Consider the following 12,232-nt stretch of genomic DNA (forward strand, 5'->3'; position numbering starts at 1 on the left):
TTAAAGAATCTTCTAAATGCAAAGAGATGTCATCTGTTTCTTCTCGTTAGCTTGTTTATGAAGCATTAATGTTAATAATTTATTTTCCTTATAATTTTTAAATCAAATTTGATGAATTACTTGAATAATTATGTTTTGAAAAAGATTGCATAATTTTGTTCAACATTTTTAGTGGCTTAAAGTTGATGTGCGATCTATTCTCTCTCTAAAAGCTCATTGAATGTAAATATTTTTTATTTGAAGATTTATTTCTTTCTTGATTCTAATTGAAGTGCACAAAATTCAGTGCATGGAAAATCTAATCAAATTTCAGTGCAATGGTTTCATTATGATATGTGTATTCAATTTGCAAAGCATATTGGTTACATTAAATTTTAGTCATTTTCTATTTTGTGATGTACAATTTTAATATAAAGTATTATTGTTGTGGACTATATTTGATTGTAGTTCTTTTCAACTTGCTCCTCGTATTTTTATAAGCAATACAATGTAATCTATTAAAAATAAATAATAGACATCGTAATCTATATAAAGCATCCTTTTATTTAATCTCCCATGGTAGAGAATATTAAAGATTTTGTTAAAAATTATTTTTTGCTGATTATTCTTACTAATATTTTGTGCATGAACATACCTTCTAACCATTCTAACATAAGCATATACCAGGAAAATGACAAACAAAAACAAAAGTTGACTCACAAGACTTGCCCGAATCAGTGAGATCTTTGGGACGTTTTGCTCATATTTAGTAAATTTTTATTTAGCAATTATTTTTTTCAATTTTCCGATTTTTTAATACAATTTTTTACAAGTTTTCGCGATTTTAAAAAAATAAACAAACTAAACTATAACAACTTAGCTCAAAACTAAAATAAAAATTGTAATAATTTGATATGTGCATGTGTCTATATAAATTTCTTGAGATTTTTTCATTTTCTTACGTCGCAGTCGTAATTCATTACATATTCATTTTTTTTAAATCACTTTTTGTAGGCCTACAATATTTAACTATGCAAAGTTTCATTAAATAGAAAATTACGAAAAAAAAGACAGTCCGGCTGATCTCTACTAATACCTAACTTTCGAACCATATTTGGATTTTCAAAACAGTTAAGGATTTTCAACGAAAACTTGGGCGCAAAATTTTGCGCTTATCTGATGATTAAAAAAAGACGGCTGAGTGATCATCGTGAAAAACGCAAATCGAGGCAAGTCTTTATCTTTATCAAGTCTCATCGAATGGCTTTTAAATTGTCGTAATTGTCGTTTAAATTGCTGGTTTTAAGAAAACGCCGATGAAAAGCCAAATTTTGCCATACACACACATACTGTCCTTAATTATATAATGTCGAACAATTCAGAATGACTCGAAATATTAAGGAAACATAAAATTAACAGATCCGATTTTGCCGAAAACAAATCCAAAATAGTCGAAAAGTTAATAAAGCACACTTTGCTGTTAAGTTATTTAAGATATGAAAAACTAGTGGTGCGCATGGCATCTTGCCCCACGTACCAAAAATTATTTTTTTTAAAAAAGATTATCATCTTTCAAGAAATTTTACTTTGAAAAAATTAGATTTTTGAGAAACATAAATTTTTGACAAAAATTTACTTTTTAGAAAAAAAAAATTGTTGAAATGTTTTCTTTATTTTGAAATATTTTAGAAAATTTGAACTTTTTTCAAAGCAATCGTACTGCTTTTATCTGCATAGAGATCAAATATCGAAGAGCGTAAGCGTCGCGTTTAAACAAAATTTATACTTATTGTTAAAATCTCTATAAAATATTTGATAATTTTATGCGCATATGTCTAATAGACATAATGATTATTTTTGATCGCCAAATGGCGATTTTTTTACTTTTTTCACTAGATCTACGAAACCGCTAGACCTGCCTTCATGAAAATTTAATCAGTTCTTGTCAATACAAGTAAAATATTTTTTGAATTATTAAAATCGGACGCTCCGTTCTCTTAAAACTGAGTTACCGTTTGTGGCACTTTTTTCCCCTTTATCTTCGAAACGTCTAGGCCCAAAACTATTCAGCACGTCTCCTTATCAAGAGCAATGTTTTTTGAATAATTGAAATCGGTTGGACCGTGTTCTCGAAATCGTCGATGAAAATTTGTATCCGCACACACACACACACACACACACACAAACATCCAATATTTCTGAGGTATGCCAAAATGATCAGAAGGTTTTGAATCGTAAAGATTACAAAAATTTTCATTTTCGATTTATTGCGAATACTATAACTTACCCTACGGGAAGTTAATTATTCATGTAAAAGTAATGTGTAAAAATATTTAAAATTAATTTTAATATCAATATTCAAATTTAATGATCATATAATATTTTTATTAACTTCCCGTAGGGTAAGTTATTGAAATGGGCCGAAAATCGAAATTGAAAATTTTTACATTTCTCGACGTTTTGAAAGTTTCTGAACATTTTGGCATACCTCAGAAAAAATGGATGTGTGTGTGTGTGTAATTATGTATGGATACAAATTTCCAGTCACGTTTTCGGGCGCACGGATCAACCGATTTGAATGGTTCAAAAAACATTCGATTCCTATCGATAGGCAGAAGAGTTTTTGAGTGAACCGAGCATCCGATTTGAATGATCTAAAAAACATTCAATTAGTATACTATTTTTATAATGATTGGGAGAAGTAATTATTAGTTTTTAAACATTCAATTAGTATACATTATAATGATTGGGAGAAGTGATTATTAGTTTTTGGCAATGGCAGGCCCAGTCTTTTCGAAGATACAGAGCTAAATGTGCAAAAAATGGCAGTTTTTGAGAGAATTAAGCGTCCAATTTAAATGATTGAAAGAACTTTCAGCTTGTTTTAACAAAATAATTGAATTTGGAAAAAAAATTGTATCATTTTTTTTTTAGTTTTCTTTTGTATATCGAAAATAATTCAGATTTTATTTTTAATTCTGACTAAAGTTCTAATATACTTAAAACAAATAATTTTAACTTTGCAATTCAGTTTATAAAATTCTTATAAATATTAGACAATGTTACAATATTTATAATAATCAAATGAAAAAATGATAATTGAATGAATAATCAAACAAATGAAAACATTCTGTATTTCTCGAACATTTCGTTACGGTACGGGAAGTTCCAGCAATTTGCCTTAAGGCACGATGCCATACACGCCACTAGTTTCAAATTTATATGATCATATAATATTTAAAATTTGTGAGATACAGAAAATGACTAATGCAAATACGTATAAGTATTCCTAAAAAAAAAATAGTTGAAATTTTTTGTAATGCAAAATTATTGACCACTCTTATTATATCCATGGCGACCAATGTAAACAAGCGTTTGGAAGTTTCATAATAACATTGTAATATACAAGTACTTTTTTATTTATAATAACTGTTAGTTTAGTTCATCATGTCTGTGCTGTGTTTGGGTCCCAGTGGCTCTGGTAAAACATCATTACTGAAAAGACTACAAAATTCCGATTCAATTGATTTTACATCCAATTCCATACCAACAGTCGGAACCAATATCTATACAATTAAAAAGGTTTCTGAATCCAGCAAACCAGCGAAGCAAATAAACATTCGCGAAGTCGGAGGATCGATGGCACCTATTTGGAAGAATTACTTCACCGGAGTCAATAAAATCATGTATGTTGTTGACACGTCTAATTTATGCCAAGTTACGGCCAGCGGTGTGCTGTTTTATAGTATTTTAGCCGATCCTCGATTGAAAGATACCAAAGTAATTTTAGTATTGACTAAAATGGACTTGGCGTATCGACAAATGAGAAATGAGGCACTATTAATGTTGCAATTTAATAGACTACAAAAAGAAATTCCGCAGAAAATTAGTGTAATCGAAGCAAGCGCCATGACTGGGCTGGGTATTGACAATATACAAGAGTGGCTATTTAAATGATTTCAATAACAGTCAATATTTCTATATATTAATATATAAATAAGTGCTACAGTGTACAGCTACATATTTTGATTTTATTTTGTATATAAAATATGCGAATGTGATACGAGAACTAGAATAAAGTAATCTCACTTCAAAAGTTGATGTGAGATTAAAAGCTGTACAGTTGTTACTTATCTCAGTCACTGAAAACTTATTTTTACTTCAAGACATATTTCAGATCTATAATTTCAAGTAAAAATCTGCAGTAATGATTTCAAATTTTTACTTGAAATTATAGATCTGAAATATGTTTTGAAGTAAAATAACTTTTCGGGACACAAATAAAAATGTTCTGATAAGAATCTCATCCAAAATAGAATTTTTGACCATTGGGCATCACTATAGGTCAAGAAGTTACTTCACATTAGAAGTTTGTATGTAATTGTATAAACTATGCTGTAAGTGGAATTCTGTCTTAAAGCAATTAGGGCATCGTGCCTTAAGGCAAAATGCTAGAACTTTCCGTGCCGCAATTCAAAATTCGAGTAATTAAAAATAATCAATAATAATGATCAATAAAAGTTGATCAGTGATTGGAAACTTTTAATAGAATTTCGAACCATATTAAATCATTCTATCTTAAATCATTTATTTTAAAATATTTTGGAAATTCTGAACTTTTTTCAAAGCAATCGTACTGCTTTAACTGCATAAAGACAACGTCTAACGCGTAAACATTGGTACGGAATCCATAGGAATGTGAACAAAATTTATACTTATTGTTAAAATCTCTATAAAATATCTGATAATTTGATGTGCATATGTCTAATGATCATTTTTGACCGCCAATTGGCTTATTTTTTTACTTTTTCCTCCATATCTCCAAAGTCGTTGGACCTGCCTTTCCAAAACTTTGAACAGTTCTTCATTTAGTCAATACAAATAAAATGTTTTTAAAATGAATTATTCAAATCGGACGCTCCGTTCTTTTAAAAACTGAGTTACCGTTTTCGGCACTTTTGCCCCGTATATTCGGAACGTCTAGACCTGCCTTCGCCAAAAACTAATTAGCACGTCTCCTTATCAATACGAATGGAATGTTTTTTTGAATTATTCAAATCGGTTGATCCGTGTTCCCGAAATCGTCAACGAAAATTTGTATCCATACATACACACACACATACATCCATTTTTTCTAAGGCATGCCAAAATGTTCAGAAGGTTTTGAAACGTAAAGATCTATAAAAATTTTCATTTTCGATTTTTTTGCGATTGCTATAACTTGCCCTAAGGGAAGTTAAAAAGCATTGTTTCTTACTACTTGAATCAGTTTTTTTAAATTTTTACCTTACAATTAGTTCGATTATTTAGAACTGAAAAAGCTGAAGCATATATCAGATTGACTAAACGTTATTACGGTAGTAATTTTACTTTTAAATATCAAATCTTTTCATAACGTTTCGGGTCTTCCTCTGATCAGTTAAACAGAGACAAGGGTATGAAACTAACAAAATGTGTTTATTAATATTAAAAATTATGCTGTAAAATTTATATAGTACTAATTTTTCTCTAACTTTTTACAAATTACAACTTCATTAAAAAAAATATGAAATATGTTTTAAAAATAATGTATTTTCAAAAATATTTAGCATTTCTGTATATATATATATATATATATATATATTTCTTTAAATTGATGCACAATTTAACTGCAGAGTGATGAAACATATACCGTGACAAAACGTATGAAATAAATAATTTTAAGAATATTTTTTGTTTTAAATTTGCACAATTTCTAGCATACGTTTTGAATGATAATGACCTAATAATAATTAAAATTTAAAACACAATACCAAAAACTAATTTAAGAATGTTATAAGTTATAAAACAAAATATATAAAATAAAAATTAAAAATACTTAGATAAAACATAATGCACATATGCTCAGCAAATTATCAAGTTAAATTCAAACATATGTTTGAATTTAACATGATAATTTGTTTAAAATTCAGTATTTGTTCATTGTTATATTGTATTAAATTATATTTAAATTCCCATGTAAAATAAAATATTTAGAGTTTTATTGTATGTGAAATATTATGTTGCGAATATATATGTATATTATTTAATAAATTGCATTTATTGAAAAAACGTATCTGTTTCATATGGGTACTATGCATATTAGCATTTTACACATATGCATTTATGTATTTAAGAATGCAAAAGATATATAATATTATATAGAAAAAAGTTTTTATTCGGAAATCCATTCAAGTATAAAAAGTATGTTACTTTTCTTAATAAATCCTGCAGATGTTATCTTTATTTGACCTATCTTCAGTGCAAAATTAGAAAACATAATACAAAATTAATGATATAATGGCAATGGCTATAAACTAGTAGAATAATCACAAAATTTCATTATTCATCGTGAATCACTAATAAATTTTGACAAAAAATATACTTTTATGGCCTTATGATTTTGTATGAACATTCGACTAAAAGCTTCATCCTTATTTAAATTTAAAGATTTAACGATTAATTTTCAACTAAAATCATAAATACTTTAAAAATTTCTAATTTCATACAAATAAATATTACCGTTTGTACCGTTTGTTCATGATTGACCGTTCATATTATTTTTTTAATATCTGATAAAACTCAGAACTATATGCTTGATTCATTCATTCATTTATTGTATATATCCAGAAGTTTACGCGAAAGTCTACTTCATTATTAATATATTTATTTCATATTAAAAATTAGCGCAAAGAATGAAAAGAATTGTTATAAGCATCAAATTGAATTAAATCACTGATGAATAATAAAATTGTTCTCGTAAATTAAATACCTGATGCAGTCAAAAATTCCGAAACAACTTAAATCGTTCATCCGGTTGTTAAAATACTGAATGCTATAATCTTCATAAATTATGATTGATATAAGTAGCAAAATATATTTCTGAGGTCGTATTAATAATTATTTAATAGTTCTAAAATGCCCGCAGGTTATATAAGATCGTGCAAACTCCGCGAAATCTTATCGTTGCAAACTCCTCTTCTTACATTAGATCTGTGTGGACACATATTGTAAGTAGATAGATTTAATAAAAAAAAATTTGATTCTGATAGAAGAGAATAACTTTTTGATAACAATGCTGTTCTTAAATAAACTATTATAAATATTTATTTCAAATTATAAATTTATTTTAGATATCTACCAAAATGAATTTTTATTCTATGGGCATCCTTTGTGGTGCCCTATGTTTTCTTACTGGCTTAAATGCTGAAGAAGCAGCAACTATGTGCAGCAATACCCACGTCGAATCCACTATGACGGATGTTAAACAAAAACTCGAAACATTATACGAGAGACCAGAAAACGAGACAGATTCTGCTATTACCGAATACTCATCATTTTTCGATACTACTGCTCAATCGTTAGAAGAAGCCAAGAAAACTTGCGCTGACCAAAATAACACAAATTTAGCAACATTGTTGCGTCGATTAAAGCAATGTGCTCAATCCTTCTCTAAACGAGGCAAAGAAGGTTGTTCTTCAAAATGTCAGACCTTAGAAGATCAGCATCAATTTAATTATATCATTCGCCAAAAAGTTGTTGATGGTCCCAGTTTTGAGCAGGCTGTGAAATGTGCGAGAGCATTCTCTTCAGCAGAGCAGAAAGCGAGATTGTATCGAGCGCTTTCTTTAGGCGCCACTAAATTTTCGGTTGAAAAAGGTGAAGTACTGTTCAATACAGTTAAAGAAGCTATTTCTGCTGGTAAAGTGCAATTTAGCGATAAAGATAAAGTTTTATTGAAAAATACTCTAAAAACAATAGTTGCTAAAACTTACTTAAACGCTCCAGATAATGCATCCTGCTCATGCTTAATAGGAAAGCTTGCGGAATATGACAAAAATTTGGCTTTTGAATCAGTTGTCGAGTTAGCTCAAGTATTCAATAAAAGCCATAAACATGAAAAGGCAATCACTTTACTTGGACGTGTACCATGCTTGAATGTACAACTGAGAGGATATGTAGCCGTTTTTGATACCCTAGATCATGCTGATGATCCTGAGCAAGCTAAGATTTCCTTAATCTATCCACTTTATCTCGCCATGTCGAGTCCCAAGTACAAAAAAGTTGACGAAGACGTAAAAACAAATGTAGAAAAAATTTATAACGAACTACCGGAATCAGCTCGAAAAGTTTTCGAAAAAGCAGAAACTTGTCTTGCTTATAGTTACTTCTCGCCATCTAATAGTACAGCATCTGGTAACGAGGAAACACTATTTTTAAGAGCAGAAGAACGCGATTATTCAAATTTAAAAGAGCACAAATTTATACCAAAGCAAGATGGCAAAATCATGCAAGTGAAGCATAATGGAGCTAGTCATATATATTTATATTTGCCAGCCGATACTGATTTGAAAGATTTAGATTCATTATTTTCTCATGGAGAAAAGACGCTTGGAGACTGGGAATCTGCTACCGATGGATATTTCTGTGATTTGGATGAAACCAATGAAGCCAAATCAGTTTGTATCTCTCCTTCAGAAGATACAACAAAAGTGAATCAACCTGAGCTATTAGATGAATTCGAAACTAAATATGTCAATGAATATGTCGATAAAAGAAAGGAAAAATGCCCCAAGTAATAAAAATTATATTCTTACAATAACTTAATACATATATTGAAATTTTTGTAACAGTTTATGTGTATGAGTTTAAACAATAAATTATTAAAAATAAGATTTAAAATTATGTTTCTGGAAGATTTATTTTTGATTTATTCACGAGTTGGCATACTTTTAATATGATACGGAGTGATGCTCCAACATGTGTTGTAACATTTTTTGTCTCGGTAATTTCGTGTGCTGGTAAATTTTGAAATTGGTAAAAAATATTGTGAAATATATATTAGTTAATAGTATTTTTTGCGATATAAATGTACAGTAAAATATTTTTTTTATATAATTTGTCCATTGCAAACAATTTGTTGATGAATCTACAATTAGCTGCAAATACGATGTTTCGATTTTATAATTTTTAATCATTTTTGTTCACAAGAATATAAGTTTACTGCATTAAAAGGGAAGCCCGCTTTAGAGGCTTACAAAAAATTGATTTTTTTTTTGCAGAAATGTCTTCCAAAATTAACCAAAAATATATCCCTTAAATTTTAGAAACAAATTCAAATTATTTTTTAAATTACAGAAGATATAATAAAGCAATAATAAGTCAACCATTTATACGAGCGGAGCGAAAACTTCGACGCGCGATTTCTCGGTTTTGAATTTTTTTGATTCTTTCTAATTGGCGGAAAAATAGAAAAAAAACTAAACGTCCTATCGAAATGAAGCAATACTAATTGTATTCCGGATTAAATTTTATTCTAGTTGAACCTAAAAAAACTTAAAAAAAAGGTATAATTAATTAACCCACGTTTCAAACAATCTAATAAAAAAAAACAATTTAGTATCAAAAAAACATGATTTTTTCTTCAAGTTGATAAAAATTGGTAAATTTCTCATTTTTTCCTAGATTTTTTAGATTCAACTAAAATCTATAGTATTGAAAATATATATTTGCTTTGATTTTCGGATGGAAATTGTGACCAGCATCTTTTCCGCCAAATATGAAAGCTGCGCGATAGTGGCGCATCGGCAAAATGCTTGTACCCGGCATATTATGACATATATTTTAATGAAAAAAATTGAGAAGAATGTTAAAATATATAACAACAAAACCTTTTCGATTCAATTAAATATTTTTTTCTTTTCCTAAAAATTTCTCGATAAAAGCGATTTTTTATGCCTCTAAAGCAGACTCCCCTCTTAATAGAATAAACTTACCAAGATTTTTGAAAAAAATTAAAAAATTTCCCCAATCTGTATGGTAGTACCTAAAGCATAGGGTTTAAAGCCTATCTTATAAGTTAATGTCTACTAAGGACTGTTGAAAATTATCTGGTGAAATGAAAAAAAAACTATTAACTGCAGTCAAATACATTAATTGGTTTTAAATATACTCAGCATGTTTTATACTTTCGCGTTTGTTGTATTTTATTCTAAAATGTAAGTTTTTAGATTAAAAATTAGAAAATATTAGCATTTTACTATGATTTGTATTTATTTAGCATCTAAATATGAATTCCATTGATTTTGATATAAAACATGAAGTTGTACTTCATATTCAAAACTTCAATAATATGTACATAAAATTATTCTATTTAGAGTTCGATTTCGAAAATGCCAATATAAACAATTTGGAATATACAAACTTTAACTCTTTCACCTAAGTGAACAAACGCACTCAGTGAGGCACATGCTATTTTATAAACAATGACTCAGTTTGCATCGAAACTCGAAACGTTGAATAAATTACATATAGCAGTGATAAACAGCGTTGTATTTTGAAAATAATTTTAAGTTATTTTAGTAGTATTGTTAGCCTTTTTCTTTGCTATATAGTCTTTTTAGCTTCCGGTAGGGTAGTTATAGTAATGCGCCGAAAATCGAAAATGAAAATTTTTGCATTCTCGACGTTTTGAAGGTTTCTGAACATTTTTGGCATACCTCAGGTATTTACGCAAAAAATGGATGTGTGTGTTTTGAATATGTCCGCATTTTTTCGTCCACGTTTTCGGGCGCACGGATCAACCGATTTGAATGGATTAAAAAATATTCGATTCCTATTGATAGGAAGATGTGCTGATTAGTTTTTGGCAAAGGCAGGTCCAGCTGTTACGGAGCAGAAAATACGGTGCAGAAAATACAAATCGAGTTTTTAAGAAAATTTCTCAAATGTATAACTAATGGTGTAATAAATGCAAAAATTGTGTAAATATTTTTTTTTATATTACCATCAATGAACCATAAAACTAAGATAAGGCCTCAAATAATTTAGAAAGATAACTAGTGGGGTATAGCATCGTGCCTTAAGGCAAATTGCTGAAACTTCGCGTATCATAACAAAATGTTCGAGGAATATTGAATGTTTTCAAATAGATTATTATAAATATTGTAATATTGTCTAATATTTAAAAGAATTATATAAACTGAATTGCAAAGTTGAAATTATTTGTTTAAAGTATATTAGAACTTCAGTCAAAAGTAAAAATCAAATCTGAATTATTTTCGATATACAAAAAAACTCTTTTTTCCAAAATCAATTATTTTGTTAAAACAAGCAAAAAGTTCTTTGAATCACTTGAATCGGACGCTTAGTTCTTTCAAAAACTGCAATTTTCTGCACATTTAGCTCTGTTTCTTCGAAATAGCTAGGCCTGCCTTTGCCAAAAACTAATAACCACTTTTCCCAATCATTACTCATTGAATGTTTTCTAGATCATTCAAATCGGATGCTCCGTTCTCTCAAAAACTCGATTTCTATTTTCTGCACTCTTTACTCTCTATCTCCGTAACTGTTGATCCTGACTTTGCCAACAATTAATCAGCACATCTCCCTATCAATAGGAATTGAATGATTTTTGAACCATTCAAATCGGTTGATCCGTGCGCCCGAAAACGTGAACGGAAAAATACGGACACACAAAACACACACACACATCCACACACACACACACACATCCATTTTTCCCGAGGTATGCCAAAATGTTCAGAAACCTTCAAAACGTCGAGAAATGCAAAAATTTTCAATTTCGATTTTTATGTTATACCTTACGGGAAGTTAAAAATTAGCAGTTCCATCTCATATTGTTTTACTGGAAAAAGTTCAGGTCCTGCCGTTGATAAATTTAATATATTTGATTTGGGTCTCGTTTTGCCAAATAACAAAAAGATTCAGAAGACTGAATATCTATTAAAATAATATAGCCGTTTAATTATATTAAACAATAAAGAATAATTTAATTTTGACCTAATTGTAAATATTAGCTATTGCGGAATGCTTAAGTGATCAAATGCTTTTTATTACCAACATTGTTTTATTATAGGCAACTGTCTATTATTATTTAATTTTAGCTGTATTGAATTAGAAAAAAACTTGTCGCAATTTTAATATTCTGAAAGAACATTTTTAGATATGAATTTAAAAGAACATAATTTAGACAGCAAACCCATGTAATAAATTACTATAAATACTAATTTATAGATTGACCTATTTTGTAGATTTTGTTCAAATACCTATTTTCAAGAAATTGTTTCGATAATACATTGATATATGAAACGTTTTGAATTTTATACAGATTATGCAAAAGCAATGAATGAACTATATCCCGGAGGTACAAACTATTAACCGATGAGGAATTGTAATTATTAAAATAACATTTGAACTTTAATTACAATTCAAT

At 28.8% G+C, this 12,232-nt stretch overlaps 2 protein-coding genes across 2 annotated transcripts; both read left to right on the plus strand.

The window, feature by feature from the left end:
• Positions 1-3,426: 3,426 nt before the first annotated feature.
• On the plus strand, positions 3,427-3,936 carry LOC113387528 (ADP-ribosylation factor-like protein 16). Its single transcript, XM_026624859.1, has one exon. It carries the CDS (start codon positions 3,427-3,429, stop codon positions 3,934-3,936), a length of 510 nt encoding a protein of 169 aa, XP_026480644.1.
• A 3,038-nt stretch (positions 3,937-6,974) lies between these two features.
• On the plus strand, positions 6,975-8,593 carry LOC113363440. Its single transcript, XM_026605943.1, has 2 exons — positions 6,975-7,007; positions 7,131-8,593. Exon 2 carries the CDS (start codon positions 7,143-7,145, stop codon positions 8,574-8,576), a length of 1,434 nt encoding a protein of 477 aa, XP_026461728.1. The 5' UTR covers positions 6,975-7,007; positions 7,131-7,142; the 3' UTR covers positions 8,577-8,593.
• The last annotated feature ends 3,639 nt before the right edge of the window (positions 8,594-12,232 follow it).

Source organism: Ctenocephalides felis, unplaced genomic scaffold, assembly GCF_003426905.1.
Source record: "Ctenocephalides felis isolate EL2017-DRISC unplaced genomic scaffold, ASM342690v1 CF-g0.4_SCAFFOLD_00845, whole genome shotgun sequence".
Lineage (NCBI taxonomy): Eukaryota > Metazoa > Arthropoda > Insecta > Siphonaptera > Pulicidae > Ctenocephalides > Ctenocephalides felis.

What these genes read in the sequence shown, in the direction of transcription:
- LOC113387528 (XM_026624859.1), top strand. Translation starts at nt 3,427, where the DNA reads ATGTCTGTGCTGTGTTTGGGTCCCAGTGGCTCTGGTAAAACATCATTA.
- LOC113363440 (XM_026605943.1), top strand. Translation starts at nt 7,143, where the DNA reads ATGAATTTTTATTCTATGGGCATCCTTTGTGGTGCCCTATGTTTTCTT.